At 40.7% G+C, this 27,496-nt stretch overlaps 1 protein-coding gene across 1 annotated transcript; it reads right to left on the bottom strand.

Annotated features, from left to right (window-relative positions):
- Positions 1 to 148: 148 nt before the first annotated feature.
- On the bottom strand, positions 149 to 26,081 carry LOC131256837 (glutamyl-tRNA reductase-binding protein, chloroplastic-like). Its single transcript, XM_058257895.1, has 4 exons — positions 25,550 to 26,081; positions 7,829 to 7,933; positions 7,419 to 7,568; positions 149 to 696 (listed from the first exon to the last, which is right to left on the bottom strand). Exons 1-4 carry the CDS (start codon positions 25,955 to 25,957, stop codon positions 460 to 462), a joined length of 900 nt encoding a protein of 299 aa, XP_058113878.1. The 5' UTR covers positions 25,958 to 26,081; the 3' UTR covers positions 149 to 459.
- Between the last annotated feature and the right edge of the window lie 1,415 nt (positions 26,082 to 27,496).

Genomic DNA, 27,496 nt, shown 5'->3' with positions numbered 1-27,496 from the left:
ATTTCACCTCAACACAAGGGAGGTGGGACAAACACATTGTAGACAAGGCCCTCTGGCACCTGCCATTCATGTTTCATCTCATTTTCATAATCTCAGTGGATGAATCATCTCAACAACAAATAAATAAATAAAAAGTGCTTGAATACAATTGTGAAAATTTCTTGTCATTCCAGGGAAAAATGATACAAAGATGATTGCAAATTTGCAAGGGAGCAAGTGAAGGCATCCCAAAGTTAAAACTGTAAACACTTCAATATCGCTGTAAATTCACTTAGATGAGAGAGAGAGAGAGAGAGAGCACTGGTTATGAACCAAATGAAACTTCACACCTTCGAATTGGAAAAAAAAATTAATTAATTAATTAATTAATAATATCTTGGATTACAACGCAATCTGTGGCCCACCTCTACATCAGACACAGACCCACCCAGAAACCCACTTTCTTTTCCCCATCGTTGCCTAATGTCTGACACAAGTGATCTCTTTCAAGTGCTTCACCTTCTCAAACTCAGGAACAGTGTAATTCTTCTCCACTTCCCATGCAAGTTGAGACATGCAATTGAATGATGATTTCACACCCTTTTCATCGGTAACTTCTCTAGGGAAGGGAATCCGGACCTCGTAAAGACCTTTTTGTGAATGAACATGCACATCGAATCCTAACCGGTCGACCCATATCATCTTTGCTTCCATCACCTGAGATGCAAATCATGAGTAAGTCTATTGTCGTGTTATCTTTGCTTCAATCCTTAATCTTTTTCTCTAAATGTCCCATTTAATCACACAGGTCGTGCAGCTAATGAGATGGCAGATTCTCTCATGACAGATTATATCTCTTGGTTCAATCTTCCATACATGTGCGTGCGCACACGTGCGTTTGCATGTGAGCATACGCATGCATGTGTGTTTGTGTGTCCGTCTTTGTGTGTGTGTAGAGAACAGCATAAGACTCTTCTCCCATCTCATGATTTGTTGGCTTTTCTAATAAATTCATTCATTCAGTCATTCAGGGATACACACACATATACAGATGCAGGGCGGGGGCGTATAAAGAATGCATCACATACCCCTTATTTAACAATGACTCATAAGTTATGACTGATGGGGACAGTTTAAATGATCAAAATAACAGATTGATGCATGGATCATGTATAGCTGCATGAAGCGAAGTGGCAAGAATTTTGGGTGCAATAGCGGGAAGGACGCTAATTGCCTGCAAGGAAAAGGAGCCTCATGCACCTATCAGTTACAAGGTCCATGGTGGAAAGGCAAAATCATCATTTCGCATGGGAATCTTTGGTTTTCACTGCAGGGCGCTTTTCCATTGGGACATCAAGGGCTGAAGGAACCCCCTATAGGCTATAACCCCCCATTACAGGCAATTGACGTCCAATGGGGAAGCATATGTTTCAAAATGTAAACAGGTAAATATAGGTAGGTAAAGCAGGAGTCCAAAGCGCAATTTGAAGCGGGAGCTGCACCTAGTTAGAATAGAAGGATCCTAAAGCTAAGGAATCATGGATGTATACATCACTTTTCAAGTTTGATTTTTATTCCACGCATTTGTTTTACCAATCAAATGATGCCCAAATCAGTATAAAAATGGTAGCATCTAACATGGATATTCAATGAGTCATCTGATGTGGGCTGCCCATGCTGCATGGGTGGCCGCGCATAAATAGCATGGCGGCCTATGTTGGATCACATCCCAAAAAGAACCAACTCTCAAAAGGCTAACCTTTGCAGCACCCGTAACTAGGGCTGCAACTTGGGTTTGGGTCAACACAAACCCAAGTAACCCAACCCGAATGCACGTCAGGTTAGGTCGGGTAGTCAGGGTCCTCGGATCGGGTTAGGGTTGCAAAACTCCAACCTGATTTGAAATCGGGTTGGGTTTGGGTTGAGCCAATTCAGGGCGAGTTAGATTGGGAATAATCACATATATTTGGGTCGGGTTAGATCAGGTCAGGTTGGGTTGGATCAATTTAGGGTTAAATTTAGAGGAATTTGGGTTGGGTTCCGGTTGGAATTCAGGTAGGATCAGGTTTTTCTTTTTTCTTTTTTTTTATAGAAAAGAGATGAAGAGAGGGTCAGGTCAGGTTGCGGGTTGGGTTGGGCTCTGGTTGACCCTCAATGGCCTCAACCAGACCCAACCCGCCCGAGTTGCAGCCCTACCCGTAACTAGTAAGAGTTCCAATAGAGAGACTGGTTATTGGGTCACCATAGCACTAACTATGGCAAAAAGGTAAGTTTCCCACTCGGCCTCTCTAGATATTTTATGTTACTGTAGTAGTAAAAAACAGAGATTGACCGATGACTAGGAGAGCAAATGACCCAAGTAGGCCAGGCCAAGGCCTTTCCAGGCTAGCCTGCCCTGCTAGCTAGAGAACCAGATACAATCCCAGCATGCTGCACAACGCAAATAATATAAAATTTCCAATAAAGTAATCAAATAACATTGGGTGAAAACCTTAAATTCCAAATCCGCATAGATGTTGCAAAAGCGATGTACGTCTTCTTTGTGTTTGGCATTCATCTCATTCACAATCTTTTCCGCACAGTTTCGAAGTGGATCGGGGTTTGCCTTTACATAATCTGATGATGCCACCCATACACCGTCCTGAATATACATCAAATAGGCATGAAAGGAAATGATCAAACTAGATGAACTTAATGTTGAGACCCATAAAATGCATCCAATTACTCAAACAGTGCATTGACAGAAATACGCAGTATATTGGACTTGAGACCTCTTATAAAACCTTCAATTTGAATTGTTGTGGTGAGCAGATAAAGCACGCGAAAGAATGCCAGAATATTACATATTACTAAACACCTTTGGAGTATCATTACCATTATGTGCCAAGTACCCAATTCAATGCATCCATACCTCCCTGAAATCTTCCATCTGAAGTACCCGTTCCACAGAAACTACATAAATAAGGTCTTCATCAACTTCTTCCCCATACCTCTTCGCCCACAATGCATTAAGCTTCTGCAAAAAGTGTGCAATTATAAAAATCTGAAAATGGTCGCTAATCAAAGAACTAACCTCAATACATATATGTAACCATACCTGCATTTGTTGTTTCCACTTCAATAATTAAGAAAACAACTCCCGTATTACTTGAAAAACAAAAACAAATAAGGGTATGTCTGGAAGTTCCCATTTCCTATGGGCAACATATGTCACTAGCATAAAACATTAGGGCTAGAGGGATACTAGGGTAGGGATAGTGGTAGATAAAGATTCGAAGAATGAAGTTCCAAATGTTAAGACAGCCAAATTCCATTAATAGAAATATAGAACTTGTGTTAGGAGAGGAGATAATAAATGTTATTAGTGCACAAGTATAGAGAATGCTAGTGTATTGTATTTATTGTGTGTGGTTAGTGGGCGGCCCTTTTAGTGTAAGTGCATGTGCACACTTCCCTATTCTCCTGCAGTGTACTATATGCTTTATCATAATAAAATATTATGTGTTAGGGCAAGCAAGCCCAACACATCATCTCTCCCAAACTCTCCTCCTTCTTCTTCTCTCTCAATATCCTCATCTCTTCTTCACATTATCCTCATCAAATCCTTCTCTACTTGGTATCAGAGCAAAGATCCAAGCATTCCGCATCCACCAGGTTGAGAGGCGACACGTCACCTTGCTGACGTCAGTAGCCGTACGGCTGAGGTCAGCGTTGTACGGACGCATGGACTCTGTTTGAGCTAAAAGTTTAGGGGTTTGATAGATCTTGATTTTAGAAGATTTGTCATGATTTTTTCAGAATTTATTAGACCTCATTTCATGGTATTTTGGGCGAAATAGAGAAATTCGAAAATCGGTTCCAAATTCCATTTTTCTTCGATCTACCTCAAATCGGTAAGCTTTTCTTTGGTAAGATGGACCGAAACTTCCTCCCAAGCTATCCATGGTGGATTTTTTTACTTAAGATCAATGTTTGAGAGGTTTTTAACCTCAAATGGGTGTGCGGCTAGGCCGTTTTTCACTCGGTCAGGCCCTATTTGACTGCATTTCATGGTTTTTTGAATGATTAATATTTGTTTGAGGTTTATCTCTTGTTATCTTGAAGGATTGAGTGAGATAGAGTTGTTTGAATCAATCTTTCTTGGCATAGGGGGTCTCTTAGCATAGGTTTATTTCTCTTGGACTCTACTATGACTGACAAAGGGCCCTCATCTCTTGGCATAGGGTCTCTTAAATCCAACCCCTTGCAGAGTACCTCCATTAAGTTGAATGGTGACAACTATCTTCAATGGGCACAATCTGTAAAAGTATTTTTAGGAGCCCGTGACAAGTTGTCGTATATTTTGGATGATCCCCCAAGCTATACAGATGTCACCTACAAGTCTTGGACAAAGGAGAATTATCAAGTTATTGCATGGTTGTTAAATAGCATGAATTCCTCGATTAGCCACTCAGTGATGTTTTTATCCTCGGCTAAAGGCATTTGGGATACGCTTCATGATTTGTTTCGGAATCTCAGAATTTTTCACGGGTATTCCAGCTTATTCAAGAAATTGGTCGGTTTCAACAAAACTCCAGATCCTTAAAAGACTACTATTCGACGCTTCGGGGTAAGTGGGATGAGTTGGATATATATCGGCCTCTTCCTTCCAAATGTAAAGAGGATCATGAACATGCTCATAAGCAACGGGATGATACTCGTATCATGCAATTACTCGCTGGGTTGAGTTCTAATTATCTTCACGTTCGCGATTAGATTGTTATGCAGGATCCTCTTCCCCCATTGACAACAGTCTATGCCATGTGTCAGCGTGTTATAGTCTCTACTCTTCCTTCTCATTCATTTGTGCCACCCGAGCGTTCGGCATATCTTGCTAGGGATCAGTCCTCCCTTGGTCTTCGGGTACCATCCTTGAGCTCAGGGAGCATTTCTAGTTTTGGTGGTCGTGGTAGAGGCCGCGAGGGAGATCGTGGTCGCGGCGGCCGTAGTCTTCGTGGTCGTGGTGGACGTGGACGAGGACGTGATGGTTCCTGCATTTGTTCACATTGCGGTGGAACTAATCACACTATTGATTATTGCTGGCAGCTACATGGTCGTCCTACGTATGCCGCTGCTTCTGTTGCTTCCACTGTTGCTTCTAAGACACAGTCTTCCACCCCGACAGCTGAGTAGTCTACTTCAGGGGAATCTCTTATCATTTCTCGGGCGGCATATGATGCCCTTATGTAGCTTCACATTCGGGATATTCCTGAGCCTTCTCATGCAGCTTCAGCCCAGTCAGGTACTGCCCTTCTTGCGTCATCCTCTCCTACCTCCTAGGTCATCGACTCTGGAGTTTCCTCTCATATGACTGGTAAGTTGCAATTCTTTTCTTCTTATTCTTCTTCTTCTCCCACTCAGTATGTCACAGTCACAGATGGAACCCAATCTCCCATCTCTGGGATTGGTTCCATCCCTCTCTCTTCTTCCTTGTCTTTGTCCTCCGTATTGCATGTGCCTCGTTTTCCATTAAACTTATTGTCTGTTAGCTATCTTGCTAAATCACTAAATTGTTTCATCACCTTCTTTCTTTCTTATTGTTTGTTTCAGGACCTACAGACGAAGAGAGTGATTAGTGGGGGGCATGAGTGAGGAGGCGTTTATCTTCTCGATGATACATTTGTTGCCGCTTCTAGTACCTTTTCTCTAGATCGAGAGTCCATGACTCGGTGGCATTGCCGCTTAGGCCACCCATCCATTGCTAAATTGAGACTTTTGTTTCCCTCCTTATCTGTCACTAAACCATTATGCTGTGATATTTGTGAATTGTCTAAACATCATCGTGCTACGTTTCCTCCTAACTCTTCTGGGAGGAAATCTCAACCTTTTCTTCTGGTTCACTCGGATGTCTAGGGGACCAGCTCCGGTTACCTCGACTTTTGGATTTAGATATTTTGTTACCTTTATTGATGATTATTCCCGCATAACTTGAATTTATCTTTTGAAATCTAAAAGTGAAGTGTTTGATGCATTTAAAGTGTTTTATCATGAAGCGTGCACTCAATTTCATTGTTCCATCAAATCCCTCCATTCTGATAATGGGGGAGAATACATGTCTACTGTTTTTGTCCTTCTTGCAGGAACGTGGTATTTTGTCTAGGACGTTATGTGCTCGCACTCCTCAACAAAATGGTATTGCAAAACGAAAGAATCATCATCTTCTTGAAGTTGCTCGCACCCTTCTGCTTGGTATGCATCTACCCAAACATTTTTGAGGTGATGCTCTTTTAACTGCTACTTTTCTTATTAATCGTATACCCTCACGTATTCTGTCTTACAAATCTTCATTTACTATATTGTATCCTCATGATAATCCATTTCCTCTACCACCTAAAGTTTTTGTTTGTACATGCTTTGTTCAAATTTTGGATGGGAGCAATGATAAACTTAGTCCTAAGGCGATTAAATGTGTCTTTATAGGGTATACTCGGAGTCAGAAAGGGTATAAATGCTTTGACCAATTGACTCGCAAGAAATGTCTCTGCCGATGTCACCTTCTTTGAGGATCTTTCTTTTTTCCCCTCTCCATGCCGATCCCTCTGTGATTCTCTTGCGCGTCAGGGAGAGTATGACTCTTATCCTCTTTCCACTAGTGATCATGGGAAAACTCATCTCCCCTCTATTCAGCATCCTATTGGTGATATGGGTGAGCCTAAGCCTCTACGGGTGTATCATCATCGAGATAAATCTTCACAAGCTCAGCCATCCACCCTTCCGCTCACTTTGGATGTTAGTTCAGGTGACTCTCTTATCGGGTTAGGGTTGCAAAACTCCAACCTGATTTGAAATCGGGTTGGGTTTGGGTTGAGCCAATTCAGGGCGAGTTAGATTGGGAATAATCACATATATTTGGGTCGGGTTAGATCAGGTCAGGTTGGGTTGGATCAATTTAGGGTTAAATTTAGAGGAATTTCGGTTGGGTTCCGGTTGGAATTCAGGTAGGATCAGGTTTTTCTTTTTTCTTTTTTCTTTTTTCTTCCTTTTTTTTCTTTATAGAAAAGAGATGAAGAGAGGGTCAGGTCAGGTTGCGGGTTGGGTTGGGTTGGGCTCTGGTTGACCTTCAATGGCCTCAACCGGACCCAACCAGCCCGAGTTGCAGCCCTACCCGTAACTAGTAAGAGTTCCAATAGAGAGAGTGGCTATTGGGTCACCATAGCACTAACTATGGCAAAAAGGTAAGTTTCCCACTTGGCCTCTCTAGATATTTTATGTTACTGTACTAGTAAAAAACAGAGATTGACCGATGACTAGGAGAGCAAATGACCCAGGTAGGCCAGGCCAAGGCCTTTCCAGGCTAGCCTGCCCTGCTAGCTAGAGAACCAGATACAATCCCAGAATGCTGCACAACGCAAATAACATAAAATTTCCAATAAAGTAATCAAATAACATTGGGTGAAAACCTTAAATTCCAAATCCGCATAGATGTTGCAAAAGCGATGTACGTCTTCTTTGTGTTTGGCATTCATCTCGTTCACAATCTTTTCCGCACAGTTTCGAAGTGGATCGGGGTTTGCCTTTACATACTCTGATGATGCCACCCATACACCGTCCTGAATATACATCAAATAGACATGAAAGGAAATGATCAAACTAGATGAACTTAATGTTGAAACCCATAATATGAATCCAATTACTCAAACAGTGCATTGACAGAAATACACAATATATTGGACTTGAGACCTCTTATAAAACCTTCAATTTGAATTGTTGTGGTGAGCAGATAAAGCACGCGAATGAATGCCAAAATATTACATATTACTAAACACCTTTGGAGTATCATTACCATTATGTGCCAAATACCCATCCATACCTCCCTGAAATCTTCCATCTGAAGTACCCGTTCCACAGAAACTACATAAATAAGGTCTTCATCAACTTCTTCCCCGTACCTCTTCGCCCACAATGCATTAAGCTTCTGCAAAAAGTGTGCAATTATAAAAATCTGAAAATGGTCGCTAATCAAAGAACTAACCTCAATACATATATGTAACCATACCTGCATTAGTTGTTTCCATCGTGTCAAGTGACAAGTTGGGCATGATCAACATCCATATGCTCCAACTTGAGGGAGTATAGAGAATGCTAGTGTATTGTATTTATTGTGTGTCATTAGTAGGCGGCCTTTTCCTATGGGCAACATAAGTCACTAGCATAAAACATAAGGGCTAGAGGGATACTAGTATATGCTTTATCATAATAAAATATTATGTGTTAGGGCAAGCAAGTCCAACACATCATCTCTCCCAAACTCTCCTCCTCCTTCTTCTTCTCTCTCAATATCCTCATCTCTTCTTCACATTATCCTCATCAAATCCTTCTCTACTATAAGTGCCTCAAGAAGGGTTAGAAGATACAATCGAGAGACAATTCAGGATATGGATGGATTAATGCAAGAAATTCCAAACGAAGAGAGGATATTTGTAGTAGACTAAGTTATGTAGGAAAAGAAAGCACGGGATATGAGAGCATAAATGGATGGTGTGGTTTTGGGCGAAGAAAAAAGATATGGGATGTCATCCTTGATTTCGATATGGCATACAATCTAACTTTTTGCAAATACATACTTAAAAAAGAGAGATGCACATTATAGCCCTTGAAAAGTGGAATGGAAAAAAAAAAAAAGGGATTCATGTAGCCAACCCCCAATTAGTTGGGATAAGGGTTAGATGATGATGATGAAAAACATTTAATAACTTTCAGAAGTGGATTATATACAAGGCAAAGAGATTTCTTTCTACTTAAGAAGACAAAACAATCAATATGTAAGGACTGCAAGGTCCTACTAGAAAGAGAGTTTGACTGCACAACAAGGTTGATGGTTATGCATATTTACATTAAAAGATGGAAGAAGGGGAATAAAATCAACAGGTGTTCAAAAACTAGATGGTGGAATTTAAAATGAGAGAAAATTATTATTCAAAAATAAATTGATGGAAGAAGGAAAGTGGAATGTTGAGGAAAAAAGTAAATGTTATGTAGAATGAGATGGTTGAGCGCAATGAGAAAGTGGTAAAAGATTTGCTAGGAGTATCTAGAGGGAAAGGCCAATCATATAAGGAAACTTGGTAGTAGAATGTTGTACAAAAAGCCATTAACGAGAAACGATCATACTTATAAAGACTAGCAAGGGACTAGAACTGATGAAAATCTTGAACAATATGGAAATGCTAAAATGATTACTAAGAAAGTAGCAAGGCTAAATTAACGGCCTATCATGATCTTTACAATATATTGGAGACGAGAAGTTGAGAAAGATGTCCTTTAACTTGCAAAATTGTGTGAGAGGAAATGTAGGGACCTTGATCATGTCAAATGCATTAAGAGTGATGCTCAGATGGTACTAGTGAAGAATAATGAGATCAAAGAAAGGTGGAGAAGCTATTTCAAAACTTGTTAAATGACAGTCACTTCGAGAGCACAGAAATACAAGGAACCATAAACTCAAATGATGTCAAAGTCCATAGATACTTTCGTAAAATTGGACTATCTGAAGTGAAAGAAGCTTTGAGAAAGATGAAAATAGGAAAGGTCGTTAGATGAGATGGTATACCAATGAAGGTTTAGAAGTATATGGGAGATATGGAATTATTTTGGTTGACAAAGTTGTCCAACAAGATTGTAAAGGAAAATGGAATTCTGCTTAGGGCCTGTTTGGATTGGTGGAATCCAAAAGGTAGATTTGGAAAAGAAAACATCACGTCCAAGGAAAACCATGGATAAGGAAATCCATTGAAAAGAAATCTAAAAAGGTTGCTTATTTTAATTTTGGTGATTTCTAGGAAAATGTTGAATGTCAATGGTGAAAAGTGAAATTTGTCTCACAAAAAGTGTGGAGATCAAGATTGTCAAGCTTATTTGGAAGAAAAGGATAACACTCTTCTTTTAGGGAAACCGTGGAAGGGAAAAAGATTTTCCACACCTTACTTTATTGTCTCAATTGGTGGAAAACATTTTCTTTTCCATAGTTACTTTTCGAATTGCACCTATCCAAACAATCTTATTTCCTACATAAAACCAACTACAAAGCTACATTGTTGGCTCAAAAGCCCCAATTAATGTTATCTGCCTATCTGGTGCTACCCAACCCAATGTCTAATCCCGAAAGAAAAGGTGTGACTTTCAGAAAGATAAATCCAAGCGGCGGTCGTTAATGTTGATCCAATTTTCTGCATTAGAGTGCATTTGGAGGAGCATGCAAATGCCCACATGACATATTAAAGGCGATGCATTTGGAAAATGCAGAAAGCGCATTCCACATTTATTAAAAAAGCACTTGCCTGTCAAACCAGCTAGAAATTTCCATTCTGCTCACAAGAAACTAGAGCAATGGCAATTTTGGGCAAAAGATCATACAGTTCAATGGCATACAAGAAATTAGATGTTACATGCAAATGACAGAAGCTCAGAGAAGATGACATAAAATTCTCATACGATTCAGCTGTTTTTTTTTTTTTGAAAGATAAGAGACCTTACTAAAAAAGCGGCCAAAGCCAACAAAAAACTACAAAGAGAGAGAGAGAGAGAGAGAGAGAGAGAGAGAGAGAGAGAGAGAGAGAGAGAGCATTGAACCAAGACAAGAACACCCGAGAGCCATCCCACCTATGGCGCCCAATCCCTAAAGAAAATCAACACCCTGGAAAAGACCGCTGCAGAGGAAAGACTGAGGTTCTTGAAGACCCAGTTGTTCCTTTCAGCCCAAACCGCCCAAAGCACAGCTAACAAAAGACAGCTCCACTTTCTTTTTCCCACAGCCCTGCCATCTTCTGCATGCCACAAGCAAAAGATGTGGTCCAGATTGAGGGGCATTGTCCAAGACACACCTGCCAAGCGCAGGACACTCCACCAGATGTCTGAAATGAAGGGGCAGTGAATGAACAAATGATCCACTGTCACTTCGTTTTTGTAGCAGAGAAGACAGGTATTAGGCAATACCATTCCTCTCGTGTAAATTCTCAACAGTAAGGATCCTATTTCTCCCTGCTAACCACCCAAAGGCCGCCACCTTCTGAGGAATACCATAAACCCATATCGCTCCCATGTGACAGCAAGAATAAGGATTGTGAGAGGACAAAAGCGAATTATAGAAGGATTTGACAGAGAAACTTCTCAAGCTTGAACGCTTCCAGAAGATGGCATCTTCTATCAAGGGATTCGGGCAGAATCCCTGCACAAGGGAAAGCAACGAAATAAATTCGCTTATCTCTTCATCATTGAATTTCCTTCTTAACGGAGGAATCCACAATCCACCCTGACCATTAAAAAAGAAACAGTCTTTCACAGTAATGTTATGGTTAGGGCTTAAAATGAACAGGTAAGGAAATGCCTCTACAAGTGTGGACGATCCGCACCAATGATCAAGCCAGAATCTAATTCCGCTACCATCACCAAGAATGAAATGGGTATTCTCTGGGATAGACCTAGATAGCTTAGCTATGTTTCTCCAAAGAAAGGAAGACATGTAGGTCGACGACTCGAGAGGCCACCAATCAAGGGCCGACAAGCCATACTTCAACGCGAGAATTTGTCTCCAAAGACTATTGGGTTCGGACCCAAAGCACCATATCCATTTCGCTAGGAGGGCTTTGTTCACAGTCTCCAAGTCTTTACTATTCGCACCCCCTTCATCATAGGGGGTGCACACTTCCATTTTAGCAAAGGGAACTTGAAAGATTCTCCATTCCCTTGCCAGAGGAATTTCCAATGAATATTGTCAATCTTGCAAATAATTGATTTGGGACAGTGAAACAACGAAAGGAAATAAATGGACATGCTCGAAAGAGAAGCCTTTATCAAGTTGATTCTACCCGCTAGAGATAGAACGTTTAGCATCCAGGAGGATAATTTCCTCTCTATTCTTTCTATAATGCCATCCCACAAGCCAATAGGAGGTTTACCTATACAAAGAGGAAGACACATGTATTACATAGGGAGAGAGCCAATCTTACATCCAAAATAATTAGCAAAAGACTCACAGACCTCATTGGGCAAGTTTAGTCCTATCAATTCTGTTTTGGCCATGTTCACCTTTAGACCCGATACTACTAGAAACCAGCAAATGGTCATGCTCAGGAGACTCATCGTGGTTTCATCTGCATCACAAAAGAGTAAAGTATCATCAGCAAATTGCAAATGGGTTATACATAAGGGAAAATTTCTGATAGAAAATCCCCTAAAAAGCCACATTTCTTGCCCTCTAGATAACATTCCACTAAGGGCTTCTATAACCAGCACAAAAAGAAACGGGGATAGAGGGTCCCCCTAGCAGAGCCCTCTAAAAGATCTAAAGTATCCGAAGGGGGATCCATTGATCAAAGAGAAGAAATACAGATTCTCATCCAGGATCTCTAGATAAAGCCAAACCCCATTCTTTACAACATGTAATCAAGGAAGGACCAGTAAACGAGGTCATAAGCCTTCTGAAGGTCGAGCTTGTAGAGGATACCTGGCCTCTTCTCCCTAACACACGAGTCGAGGCATTCGTTGGCAATCAGCACTGAGTTTAGGATCTCCCTACCCTCAACGAAAGCAAACTGGGCAGTGGGCAAGGGACACCCTTAGCTATCACCTACCTTAGACGATTAGCTAAAATTTTGGAAAGAATTTTATAAGGTCCCCCTACCAGACTGATAGGGCGAAAATCTTTGATGTTCTAAGCTCCTTCTAGTTTTGGAATTAGGGCTACAAAGGTACTGCCCATCTCAGCAGAGAGACTCCTGTTAACAAACAGCTCAAGGACAAAAGCGAGAAGGTCGTCCTTGATAAGTTCCCAAAAAGCTTTAAAGAAAGCTATGGGGAAACCATTGGGACTAGGAGCCTTATCACTACCAAGATCCCACACCGTAGTTCTTAATTCTTCAAGGTCTACTGCTCTTCCGAGACCCACCGCTTCCTCCTCCGAAATTTGTTGGATAGGAGAATTATCAATTATGGGCCTATACAAATCCTCAGCTATCAGTAAGCGAGAATAATATTGCATAATGGAATCACAAATAGATTTATCATAAACAAGTTCATTGTCAATCCAAAGAGAAGAGATTGCATTAGTTCGGGATCGAGCAGTGGCAAAGTTATGAAAGAATTTAGTATCCCGATCCCCTCTTTTAACCCATTCCGAGAAGGCCCACATCGAGAAGGAAATTTTGGGGCCATTTGATCGTTCGAAAGAAAACCGAATGATGTTAAAATCTCCTCCTATCAACTAGGGAAGCTTTCATCTCATGGCTACATCAGACAACTCCAACTAAAATGAAGAAGAACTGGCAGCTCTAGAAGGGCCATAGACACCAAAAAGAAAACTCATTAGAAACCCGAAGATTTCTCTCTAAATAGAGCTTCTTGAAGAGAAGATAACCCGGCGTTTCTTCTATCGTGAGGGAGTTCCACCAGCCAAAAACCATCTCCCGAAATCCTTCTAAACCCAATGAAGCTAGCTTGAACGTAAATGGCCTAGGGCCCCAATTCAATTCATCAGTTTCCAAAAGGATTGGGCAATGATCATAAACAGGTCTGGGCAAACCTCTTTGGAGAGCAAAAGAGAAGTGACTAATCCAGTCATGGGATAGAAGGAACCTATCAAGGAGGGACATCACTAGCGGATTTCTCCAATCTGACTAGGTAAAATTCACTCCCCCCATCGGCAAATCCACTATCCCATGATCGGAAACCCATTCCGAGAAGGCCCACATTGAGAAGGAAATTTTGGGGCCATTTGATCGTTCGAAAGAAAACCGAATGATGTTAAAATCTCCTCCTATCAACTAGGGAAGCTTTCATCTCATGGCTACATCAGACAACTCCAACCAAAAAGAAGAATAACTGGCAGCTCAAGAAGGGCCATAGACACCAGGAAAAAAACCCATTAGAAACCCGAAGATTTCTCTCTAAATAGCAAATTTATCGAGAAAACCCAATCCAACTTCATATGAGTCACCAAAGACCACTTCCAATAATCTGCCAACATGGCCGACCGCATCGTGCACCCATTTCTTCTTTTTTATAGCCTCGAGGAGGCTTTCCAACACCTCCCCCGAAATTGGGGCTGACGAGGACCCCTCCTTGTACACTTGAGGCAACTACTCTAAGGGGGGATTGCCTCCTCCAACCCCCTAACATTCGAAGAAAGGACCTTCAATGGGATACTTTTGATACCCCTTTCCCTCTTCTCCTCTGTCAAGGAATAACTTCCAGAAGGCCAACCTAGTTGACCCCAAGACTCTGCTACAAATTGGATTCGACAGACACAGGAACCAAAGCTAGCTAACCAGCCATATCAGGGCACAGAGAGAAACAAGGATTCATCAACAACGGAAAGGAACACATGGGTAAGGACGGTGGAGTGGTGAAAACTTCAAGAGGTAGAGACAATCTATGAAGAGTCGAGGAAGGATCCATCTCAAGAATGCCACCATCTTGATCAGAATGGGAGAGAATCGGAGATAAGGGTTCGTGGTGGACTGCGTCTAAGAAGTCTACTTCATTTGTTGATTCTGATTATGTATCGTCCAACTCTACCCCGCACTCCACCAAGGCCTCCTCTAGCTAGTGGAAGAGAAGACTCTTAGCTTGGAGGGATTCATTCTGATCATGGAAGGAAAGAGTATATCACTACAGGGGATCTGTTTGTCGGACCAGTCCTCAACCCCATTCAAGATCGATACGGGATGGGGGAGGGAACCATGACCAGGTTGCTGCCACATGGCCTCTCCAGAGGTAATATCTTGTGGTTGAGGTAAGATACTACTATCATTCTGCCAGAGAAGACAGCGTTGGAGGCAATAGGATCTTTATAAGCTGGAAACATGTCCTCCGCTGCAGCTATCTAGTGTGTATCGAGAGACAGGTTGACTCTCTCACTGCCCAAGGTCCTGCACAAAAATATCAGCAGATCTTTACCCTTGTCTCGACCTATCACTGGCGGGAAGAAAACGCCCGATAATTCAAGAGAATTAAGCATTGAGCCTGATTAATTGCGCAAGATATCAGCACTCTCGCAATTACCCCACATCTGAAAAATATCCAAAGAAGCACGGAATGAGGATCCATGTGGCATGCCGAGAAAGCTCCCGTGTCATCAACGTTTCTACACACATGGGTAGAGGCTTTGCACAGAACATGCTCTTGAGGGGGTACTCCGCAAGACATCTCGAATGGTGCTCCTCCGGCCATGGCAGAACTAGGAACCTGCAACTAGAAAGCCAGAACAATGTTGTGAAGGACATTGTCCACACACTCTCTCCCCAAATCCTATTTTCCATAGCCGCTTGGCCCATCATAACCCTCACAATGTTAGGAACCTCCAACCCTCTCTTGATTTTGATCATCATCCTGGCGTAGAGGAGATTCTCCCACTTCTCTGTCTCCTCATGGATCTGCATGACTTCATTTACACAAGCACCCAAAGACAAGAAGAAATCCTTAAACCAGAACTCCAGAGGTATATCAAATAATCAACGCCAAACCACCTCTAATCCAAAACGGGAACAAGCTTCCCATTTACATAGATCAACAACCGGCCCGACTCTGTTAGAGGATCCAATAGACAGAATCCGGGCAATGTCAGTTGAGGGATAGAAAGAGGCCCATACCGAGGACGAAGAAAGGGAACAAAGAAGTCCCCAGACTAGAAAGTAAAAAAAGTATCGAAACCAAACGGACAAATCCTGCAGGGAGAATCCTTTTTGGGGGCGGGGGAGCCTTAATAGGAACCAGCACTGAGGGAGTCAGCTGAGAAATAGGGGCAGAGGAGAACTCTTAGCAAGTCCCAAGACTATCGACACAGGCCAGTCCTCCAGTGGAGGCAGAAAGGGGAAAGGGGGGGAAGGAGCAGGGGAACCTGTAGCCAAATCAGAGAAGGGAGGGGAGGAAAGAATAGGGATCGGCCCCTTCAACGCCTCGCTAAAGGACCTAGGGCAGTTCTCAGTGGCGTTTGGAGAGGTCATATATTCCCCCAATAGCAAGGGAGGGGAAGGAAAAGAAGTAGGGACCGTCGTGAAAGAACCCCTAGAGGAGGGGGGCGATTTAGAGGCCAGGGCTTTCTGCTCTTAAGCCCACTATTTCAAGAAAAAGAGAGTGGAAGCAACTAAACCCCCATACCAAGCACTGGTTCACTGATCAAGGCTTAGATAGAGTAAAAAGAGCCAACAACAGCACGAAAAGAATTCCCCACGCTTCCCAACTACCAAGAAGCAATCTAGCCTTCAAACGATATGCAACAGCATACTGACAAGGCAATCACCATAATTAGCATATACACGTATTCACTATTCTTTTCTTTTCTTTTCTTCCTTTTTCTTTTTTCTTTTTTTTTTCTTTTCTTCTTCTTTTTTTTTTTTTTTTGTGGGGGGGGGGCATTGTCTTGAATACATGGTATGCAAGGTGTCCCGTATCGGTATCGGTTGGCGTAACGGTGACCTTCAAAACCGATACGGATACGGGGGCGTAACGGTGATACGGGGGCGTAACGGTGCAAAAATTTTTTTTTGTCAAAAAAATATGAAAAAATATGGATTAAATCCGGAATATTCTAAGCATTCCAAATATGCATTCATTTATAAATTGGAACATGTTTATGGTGGTGTAACGGTCCACTCTTTGGTGAGAAGTTGTATCGGACTATCTGATGAATTTATGAACCAGATAACCTGAATTTGACTACAAAATTCATATATTTAATTTTCTAACTATCTACTGTCAATGATAGATATATTAGAATGAATGTAATATGAAAATATCTTACATTTAGGTGTTTGCAATTATTTTTGAGGGCCAAAATTCATGCGTAAATAGAAAAAAATATAAAAAAATATAAAATGGCACCCCAAATATGTAAAATGCACATTAACATGTTCTACTATGATTAACACATCATATGACATCATTAAAACAGCAAAAGAATCATTAAAAATGATTTTTTGAATTTTCAAAAAAGGGCCGAAATAAATGCGTAAATAGAAAAAAATATAAAAAAATATAAAATGGCACCCCAAATATGTAAATTGCACATTAACATGTTCTACTATGATTAACACATCATATGACATCATTAAAACAGCAAAAGAATCATTAAAAATGATTTTTCGAATTTTCAAAAAAAGGGCCGAAATAAATGCGTAAATAGAAAAAAATATAAAAAAATATAAAATGGCACCCCAAATATGTAAATTGCACATTAACATGTTCTACTATGATTAACACATCATATGACATCATTAAAACAGCAAAAGAATCATTAAAAATGATTTTTTGAATTTTCAAAAAACGGGCCAAAATAAATGCGTAAATAGAAAAAAATATTAAAAAAATATAACATGGCACCCCAAATCTGTAAAATGCACATTAACATGTTCTACTATGATTAACACATCATATGATGTCATTAAAACAGCAAAAGAATCATTAAAAAATGATTTTTCGAATTTTCAAAAAAAGGGCCAAAATAAATGCGTAAATAGAAAAAAATATTAAAAAAATATAAAATGGCACCCCAAATCTGTAAAATGCACATTAACATGTTCTACTATGATTAACACATCATATGATGTCATTAAAACAGCAAAAGAATCATTAAAAAATGATTTTTCGAATTTTCAAAAAAAGGGCCGAAATAAATGCGTAAATAGAAAAAAATATATAAAAAATATAAAATGGCACCCCAAATCTGTAAAATGCACATTAACATGTTCTACTATGATTAACACATCATATGATGTCATTAAAACAGCAAAAGAATCATTAAAAAATGATTTTTCGAATTTTCAAAAAAAGGGCCAAAATAAATGCGTAAATAGAAAAAAATATTAAAAAAATATAAAATGGCACCCCAAATCTGTAAAATGCACATTAACATGTTCTACTATGATTAACACATCAAATGGCATGATTAAAACAGCAAAACAACCATTAAAATTTGATTTTTCGAATTTTAAAAAAATGGGCCAAACTTCATGCGTAAATAGAAAAAAATATTAAAAAATTATTAAATGGCACCCCAAATCTGTAAAATGTACATTAACATGTTCTACTATGATTAACACATCATATGACATGATTAAAACAGCAAAACATATTAAAAAAAGTATAAATACCTATTTTTGACGAATTTCTGAAAAATGGCCCACCGAGCTTTGATTCAAAAAAATTTGTGATATAATGTGTTTTTATCTCAAATACCTAGCTAAGGTTGGTCGAAATTAGTAGTAGAAGGAGTGAAAAACAGTTTGGAAGCAAAAGGTTTCAAAAAAACAGCAAAAAATGAGCTAAAAATGGAAAAAAAAAAAGTTACCGTTACGGGCCCGTTACGGGCCCGTAACGGCCCGTTACGGCCGTTACACCCCGTAACGGGCCCGTATCGGCCGATACGGGTACAAAAAATCGTATCGGCCGATACGGCCCCGAAACGGGTAACGGTTCGCACCGTTACCGTTACGTATCGGCCGATACGGCCGATACGTAACCGATTCGGCACACCCTGATTGCACGGGTGGCATACAAGATATATCGTCGGAATATCAGCCGATATCGTTGATATTTAAAACATTGCCTATCGGGGCCGAAACGGCCGATTCGATTTTTTGTACCCGTATCGGCCGATACGGGGCCGATACGGCCGATACAGGACCGATACGGGCGTAACGGGCCGTTATGGGCCCGTAACGGGCCCGAAACGGTAACTTTTTTTTTTTTTTTTTTTTTAGCTCTATTTTTGCTGTTTTTTTGAAACATCTTGCTTCCAAACTGTTTCTAACTCCTTTTACTACTAATTTCGACCAACCTTAGCTAGGTATTTGATAAAAAAACACATTATATTATAGATTTTTTTGAATCAAAGATCGGTGGGCCATTTTTCAGAAATTCGTCAAAAATAGGTATTTATACTTTTTTTAATATATTTTGCTGTTTTAATCATGTCATATGATGTGTTAATCATAGTAGAACATGTTAATGTGCATTTTACAGATTTGGGATGCCATTTAATAATTTTTTAATATTTTTTTTATTTACGCATGAATTTTGGTCCCTTTTTTTAAAATTCGAAAAATCAGTTTTTAATGGTTATTTTGCTGTTTTAATCATGCCATTTGATGTATTAATCATAGTAGAACATGTTAATGTGCATTTTACAGATTTGGGGTGCCATTTTATATTTTTTTAATATTTTTTTCTATTTACGCATTTATTTTGGCCCTTTTTTAGAAAATTCGAAAAACCATTTTTAAATTATTCTTTTGCTGTTTTAATGATGTCATATGATGTGTTAACCAAGGTAGAATATGTTAATCTGCATTTTACAGATTTGGGGTTCCATTTTATATATTTTTTATATTTTTTTCTATTTACGCATTTATTTTGGCCCTTTTTTTGAAAATTTAAAAAATCATTTTTTAATGATTCTTTTGCTGTTTTAATGATGCCATATGATGTGTTAATCATAGTAGAACATGTTAATATGCATTTTACAGATTTGGGGTGCCATTTTATATTTTTTTTATATTTTTTTCTATTTACGCATTTATTTCGGCCTTGAAAATTCGAAAATCATTTTTTAATGATTCTTTTGCTGTTTTAATGATGCCATATGATGTGTTAATCATAGTGGAACATGTTAATGTGCATTTTACATATTTGGGGTGCCATTTTATATTTTATTTTTTTTTTTTCTATTTACGCATTTATTTCGGCCCTTTTTTTGAAAATTCGAAAAATCATTTTTTAATGATTCTTTTGCTGTTTTAATGATGACATATGATATGTTAATCATAGTAGAATATGTTAATGTGCATTTTACATATTTGGGGTGTCATTTTATATTTTTTTTCTATTTACGCATGAATTTTGGCCTCAAAAATAATTGCAAACACCTAAATGTAAGATATTTTCATATTACATTCATTCTAATATATCTATCATTGATAGTAGATAGTTAGAAAATTAAATATATGAATTTTGTAGTCAAATTCAGGTTATCTGGTTCATAAATTCATCAGACAGTCCGATACAACTTCTCACTAAAGAGTGGACCGTTACACCACCATAAACATGTTCCAATTTATAAATGAATGCATATTTGGAATGCTTAGAATATTCCGGATTTAATCCATATTTTTTCATATTTTTTTAACAAAAAAAAAAATTTTGCGCCGTTACGGGCCGTTACGCCCCCGTATCACCGTTACGCCCCCGTATCCGTATCGGTTTTGGAGGTCACCGTTACGCCAACCGATACCGATACGGGACACCTTGCTTGAATATAATTCAAAAGATATGGTTTGATCTGCATATTTTTTATGCCTTATGTATAAAACATACATGATATGCATTTTATATGTATTCATGTATAATGCACAGGTTTATGATGCAAGTTTTTTTCGTTGACTTCAAAATGCCTTTTGACTTCCATATTAACTTTTGAACCCCTTTTTAAAGCTGCATTTTATTTTATTTTTATTTTAAATTGCCTCCTCAACTTACAAACAAAACCCTTCATAATCTCCAACTCTCCCACTAAAAACAACTCTAAAACCCATAGCCAAATTTTGGATCCCAAACTATTCAAGACCATATTGTACCTGAACATATACATCTGCTAGTTTTTGGCATTTCCATCTTTTTATGGCTGAATTAACCATGTTTTTCACCGTCTACACCAAATGATACTTGAACTTTTGTTGTACAGAATTTTTGGCAAATTGCTAACCTTGGTGATGACTATGTTAGACCACATGAACCAAATGCTAAATGAGAAGTTGTGCGTCAACCAGGAACTGCACACCAACGCCAATCGGCCATCCATCGTCGGCCAGCATGGAAAGAGTGCCCACAGAAGAGAGCTCCATGATGGTTCTGGAAACTTCAGCTGGTGATGGTTTCGCCTGCTGCTGCTGCTGCAGCTGCTCTTTTGGGACTGCTTGAGCTACAGAGAGAGAGCATCTGAGATAAAATTTTGAAGATTTGAGAGATGGGTTTTTTATTTTGATGTGAGAATTGAAATGGGTGGAATTGGTAATGGATTTGAACGGTTGTGATGGGAAGATGGAAGGGATTGAGGGAGAGCTGAGGAAATGAGTCTGAGGGAGCATTTTTCTTTCTTCTTTCGGAGGAAATTGGGGTGGCTTCTGATTTTGATTGGGTTAGAACGCTTGAATTTCAGAGAGAGAGAGAGAGAGAGAGAGCACCAAATCAAGAACAGACAGAGAGACAGAACACCAAATATAGAACAGAGAGATGCAGATGATAGAGCCATGTTGCTACAGTACAAGGGGCAAAATCGACTTAAAGATAAGCTTTTACAGAGGGGCCCATGTTTAGTGATCCAGACCATTGATATGTTGTTTCCCACCATAGATGATCTATGGCTTGAAAATCTACTTCATAGATCAATGTTTAACCATTCAATTTGTGACCTGAAAATATACGGTTAAGAAGAGAAATGAAGCAACAGTCCACAATCAGGCCCCAGCTTGGGAGCTAAGATCTCCCGATATGGGTCGAATCACGGTGGGGTCACGACATCGTTGTCTAGGACTCTAGATCATTGAATTATGACCCTTGATGAAGTACAGAACTAAACTATAGTTGGGAATTTGGGAAGTGGATTGGTGTGGCCATGTGGGGCGACGTAGCCCAAACTCTGTGGGGCCCACCGTCATGTATGTGTTTATCCACGCTGTCCATCCGTTTTTTAAGATCGGCCTAAGGCGAAAAATGATATAGATCCAAAGCTCAAGTGGACCACACCATAGAAAATTGTGGGGATTGAATGCCCACCGTTGAAAAGTTCTTGGGAGCCACGGAAGTTTTGGATCAAGCTTATATTTGTGTTTTACCTTCATCCAGGTCCGTGTGACCTTATGAACAGGTTGGATGGCAAATAAAGTATCACGGTGGACCCTATCAATTCAACGGTAGTGTGGTCCACTTGAGCTTTGGATCTGTATTATTTTTTATCCCATGCCCTAAACTGATCTGAAAAAACGAATGGACGGCGTGGATAAAACATATACATCACGTTGAGCCCCACAGACCTTAGGCCACGTCATGCCACACGCAATACCCGAGAAATTGACCATCGTAAATGCAACTTTTTACCCAGTTTCTTCTCTGAATAGGCCAAAACTTTCCTTCCCAACTTAGACGTTGGGCGTACGGACGAGCATTTGAAGACAAAAATACCCGTGCCTTCCTTTCGGAAGCGGATTGGCTGGTGCGCGAAGACGAGCGCTGACGCTCGGACGCAGGGGAAACGGATTGGCTACTCTGGTGGTTGGTGCTATGTGGACTCCACCACGATGTATGTGTTTCATCCATGCCGTCCATATATTTTTTACAGATCATTTTACTGCATGATTCTAAAAATAAGTTATATTCAAATCTCAAGTGGACCACATTACAGGAAACAGTTTTAAATGAGGCTCGACCATTAAAAACATTTTGGGGGCTATAAAAGCTTTGGATCAAGATGATCTTTATTTTTTCTCTTCATCTGGGCCTGTATGACCTAATGAAAATATTGGATTTTAAATAAACAGTATAGTGGGCCTTAGGAGGATTTTAATGGTGGATATCCAATCACTACTGTTTTCATGTGGTGTGGTCCACCTTAGATTTATATCCCTCTCATTTTTGGGATCAAGCCATAACATGATCTGTAAAAATGGATGAACGGAATGGACGAAACAAATACATCATGGTGGAGCCCACAGAGAACCGACCACTGCCACAGAGCTGGTGGCAGGGGGAGTAGCCAATCCGTTATACACTGACAGGTTGAGTAGCGAGTTCGCTACTGAAGTGACGTCATTAAGTTCTTTGGCCCCCATTATGATGTATGTGTTATATCCACACCGTCCATCCATTTTTAGATATCATTTTAAGGTATGAACCAAAGAATAAGGCAAATAAAAATCTTTAGTGGACCCCACCAAAGAAAACAGTGAGGAGAGTGATTCCCAACGTTGAAACTATCCTAAGGCCCATCATAATGTTTATTTGAAATCCAACCTGTTCAAAAGTTAAAAAAGACATGAAATAAGGAAAAACACAGATATCAGCTTGATCTAAAACTTTGTGGCCTTTAGAAGTTTTTAATGGTGGCCGTCACTGTCCCACTGTTTTATGTGCTGGAGTCCACCAGAGATTTGGATTTAACTCGTTCTTTGGATATTGCCCTAAAATGATCTCTCCAAATGGATGAAAGGTGTGGATACAAAACATACATCATCGTGGGGCCCACGAGCGTCAGCGCTCGTCTCCGCACACCAGCCAATCCGCTTCTGAAAGGAAGGCAGGGGTATTTTGGTCCTCAAATGCTCGTCGGTACGTCCAGAAGCTAAGTTTTGGACTTCCCAGGGTAAAAAGTTGCGTCTACAGTAGTCAATTTCTCCGCGATACCCTTTCGGGAACTTGCAGGGAGCAAAATTTTGATACTCCGGCAGGGTGTGATGCCTGATACGCAGGCACTTGCAAATTACTTACAAAATGTTACGTTGCATGCAAGAAATTCCAATTAAGCCGTCTAAAATATAGTTCCCTCATATATCAAGAACTAAAAATTACGGTTATTTCAACAATGAGTGTCCGATTCGTGGACATTTATTGGACGGTTAAAAATGAAAACATCCAATGGTCCAATTTCAACAAACAATCCACCAATCAGAGATCAAGAATGTTCGACCAATCTGATTTTGGTACAGTGGGTTCCACAATTTAGTCTGTTTAACCTAGGTTGGAGTTTATATATAACACGCGTTTAAAGTGTCTGCGTATCAAGCGTCATGCCCTGCCCGAGTATCGTATTACCCCATTTGTAGCCTGCGGCTCCACCGCAATCGTTGGTGTGCACGTTTTCTGACGTTGATCTGATGGGCCCTACTGCGAGTGTGGTGATGGCTTGAGAATCAAACTGATCAGACGATCTTAACCGTTTGATAGGCTACTTACCGAGCAAAGGATGTTCTACAGGCAAAAGTCCAGCATTACGATTTACGACCGCATTTCAACGGTTCGATTTACTGGGCCTACAACATGCAGGGCTGGGCCCTCTATCGTACTCCTTGCATGATCATGAAGCAAGCCTCTTCATAGCGCGCGCACAAAAACTAGCCGTTGAACACTGACTACCTGGGCCGTTCATCTAGTGCGCCCCACTCTGGAAGGGCAGCGGCAAACAACGGAATCGAAACTCTCCATAATCCAAACAAACGATTACTAAGAGGCAGTATCCAATGGTCAGCGTGGATTATCAGCATTTTCATTCTGACCAGCATTCTATGTAGGTGGGGACTGGTAACCTAGTGGGACCCTCCAAGAGTGGGCATTGACAAACAATCCCAGTCATCCCATGTAGTATCAATGGTCTGCATGAATTACCAGCATTTTCATTCTGGCCAGCATTCCTTATAGGTGGGTACCAATAATCTAGTGGGTCCCCCAACAAGTTGGTACTGAAAACAATCCCTGCCATCCAATGCTCAGCATGGATTACCACATTTTCATTCTGGCCAGCATAACATATAGGTGCAGATGGAAGCAGATACGGTGCGGCCCCAGCCTCACCCAGCATGATGCGGCCCTTACCCTAGGGCCCACCTAGCCCAAAAACGAAGCAGATCCAATTCTAAGGTGGACCATACCATAGGAAACAATGTTGATTGACCTTTAATGGGCCACAAAAGTTTTTGATCAAGCTGATATTTTTTTCCCTTCATCCAGGCTTATGTAACCTTATCAATAGGTTGGATGGCAAATAAACATTACAGAAACATTATGGTGGGCCCTAGGAAGTTTTTAATGATAAGGTATTCAGTCACCACTGTTTCCAATAGTATGGTCCACCTGAGATTTCGATCTTCTTCATTTTTGGGCTCATGCCCTAAAATGGTCTGACAAAACGAATGGACAGTGTGGATATAGAATAAATATAACAATGTGGGCCCCGTGGTAAGGGCCGCACCGTCTTGGGTGAGGCCAAAGCCACACCTAATCTGCTCCCCGTACAGACCGGTAATCTAGTGGGTCCCTCCACAAGTGGGCAATGAGCCAATGATAAGCATTCCCAGCCATCCCATCCCTGATGGATAGTGTGGATCACCAGCATTTCCATTCTAGCCAGCATCCCATATAGGTGGGGAATGGTAATCTAGTGGGTCCCTCCACAAGTGGGCATAGACAAACAATCCAAGCCATCCAATGAGTGGAGTTCTGCAGCCACATGGATAATTTGCTAATTGTAAGCATTTCACGGCATCTCACATCAACAGTCAGCTTCAATCATTAAAAGGTGGGCCCCACTTGTACAGACCCCAACTGTAATAAAAACATAGGCAATTCAGACTGAGCCATTGCAGATTGCTTTGAAAACTAAACAAGCTGAGAATACAAATATTAATTCAAAAAAAAAAGATATTTAAACCCCCAATTCTTCATACATACACACCTTTTCCCTCTCAAATTACTAATTCCAATCGCCAAAAGGTGTGTATCCATCAAAATCAAGGAGAATCAATCTCACTTCCCACAAAAGAATGAAGAGCAGTACCTGTACATGGAGACTAGACCTCCTATCTGTCGAGAACTGTCGGCTCGCCGCGTTCAAGCACAAGACGGGCCCACCTTGTGCGTCAACCAGGAACTGCACACCAACGCCAATCGGCCATCCATCGTCGGCCAGCATGGAAAGAGTGCCCACAGAAGAGAGCTCCATGATGGTTCTCGAAACTTCAGCTGGTGATGGTTTCGCCTGCTGCTGCTGCAGCAGCTGCTCTTTTGGGACTGCTTGAGCTACAGAGAGAGAGCATCTGAGATAAAATTTTGAGGATTTAGGAGATGGGGTTTTTATTTTGATGTGAGAATTGAAATGGGTGGATTTGGAGATGGATTTGAACGGTTGTGATGGGAAGATGGAAGGGATTGAGGGAGAGCTGAGGAAATGAATCTGAGGGAGCATTTTTCTTTCTTCTTTCGGAGGAAATTGGGGTGGCTTCTGATTTTGATTGGGTTAGAACGTTTGAATTTGAGAGAGAGAGAGAGAGAGAGAGAGACGAACACCAAAACAGAGAGGCAGATTATAGAGCCATCTTGCTACAGTACAAGGGGCAACATGGACTTAAAGATAAGCTTTTACAGAGGGGGCCATTGTTTAGTGATCCAGACCATTGATATGTTGTTTCCCACCATGGATGGTCTATGGCTTTTAAATCTACTTACAGATCAATGTTTAACCTTTCAATTTGTGACCTGAAAATATACGTTTAAGAAGAGAAATGCAGCAACAGTCCACAATCAGGGCCCAGCTTGGGAGCTAAGATCTCCCGATATGGGTCGAATCACGGTGGGGCCACGAGATCGTTTTCTAGGACTCTAGATCATTGAATTATGACCGTTGATGAAGTACAGAACTAAACTATAGTTGGGAATTTGGGAAGTGGATTGTTGTGGCCCTGTGCCGCGACGTAGCTCAAGATCTGTGGGGCCCACCGTCATGTATGTGCTTATCCACGCCGTCCATCCGTTTTTTCAGATCATTTTAGGGCCTAAGACAAAAAAAGATATAGATCCAAAGCTCAAATGGACCACACTAAAGAAAATTGTGGGGATTAAATGCCCACCGTTGAAAAGTTCTTGGGAGCCACAGAAGTTTTGTATCAAGCTTATATTTGTGTTTCCGCACACCAGCCAATCCGCTTCTGAAAGGAAGGCAGGGGTATTTTGGTCCTCAAATGCTCGTCGGTACGTCCAGAAGCTAAGTTTTGGACTTCCCAGGGTAAAAAGTTGCGTCTACAGTAGTCAATTTCTCCGCGATACCCTTTCGGGAACTTGCAGGGAGCAAAATTTTGATACTCCGGCAGGGTGTGATGCCTGATACGCAGGCACTTGCAAATTACTTACAAAATGTTACGTTGCATGCAAGAAATTCCAATTAAGCCGTCTAAAATATAGTTCCCTCATATATCAAGAACTAAAAATTACGGTTATTTCAACAATGAGTGTCCGATTCGTGGACATTTATTGGACGGTTAAAAATGAAAACATCCAATGGTCCAATTTCAACAAACAATCCACCAATCAGAGATCAAGAATGTTCGACCAATCTGATTTTGGTACAGTGGGTTCCACAATTTAGTCTGTTTAACCTAGGTTGGAGTTTATATATAACACGCGTTTAAAGTGTCTGCGTATCAAGCGTCATGCCCTGCCCGAGTATCGTATTACCCCATTTGTAGCCTGCGGCTCCACCGCAATCGTTGGTGTGCACGTTTTCTGACGTTGATCTGATGGGCCCTACTGCGAGTGTGGTGATGGCTTGAGAATCAAACTGATCAGACGATCTTAACCGTTTGATAGGCTACTTACCGAGCAAAGGATGTTCTACAGGCAAAAGTCCAGCATTACGATTTACGACCGCATTTCAACGGTTCGATTTACTGGGCCTACAACATGCAGGGCTGGGCCCTCTATCGTACTCCTTGCATGATCATGAAGCAAG

Source organism: Magnolia sinica, chromosome 9, assembly GCF_029962835.1.
Source record: "Magnolia sinica isolate HGM2019 chromosome 9, MsV1, whole genome shotgun sequence".
Lineage (NCBI taxonomy): Eukaryota > Viridiplantae > Streptophyta > Magnoliopsida > Magnoliales > Magnoliaceae > Magnolia > Magnolia sinica.
The sequence above is the reverse complement of the archived record's forward strand: the minus strand, read 5'-3'. Positions and strand labels throughout refer to the sequence as shown.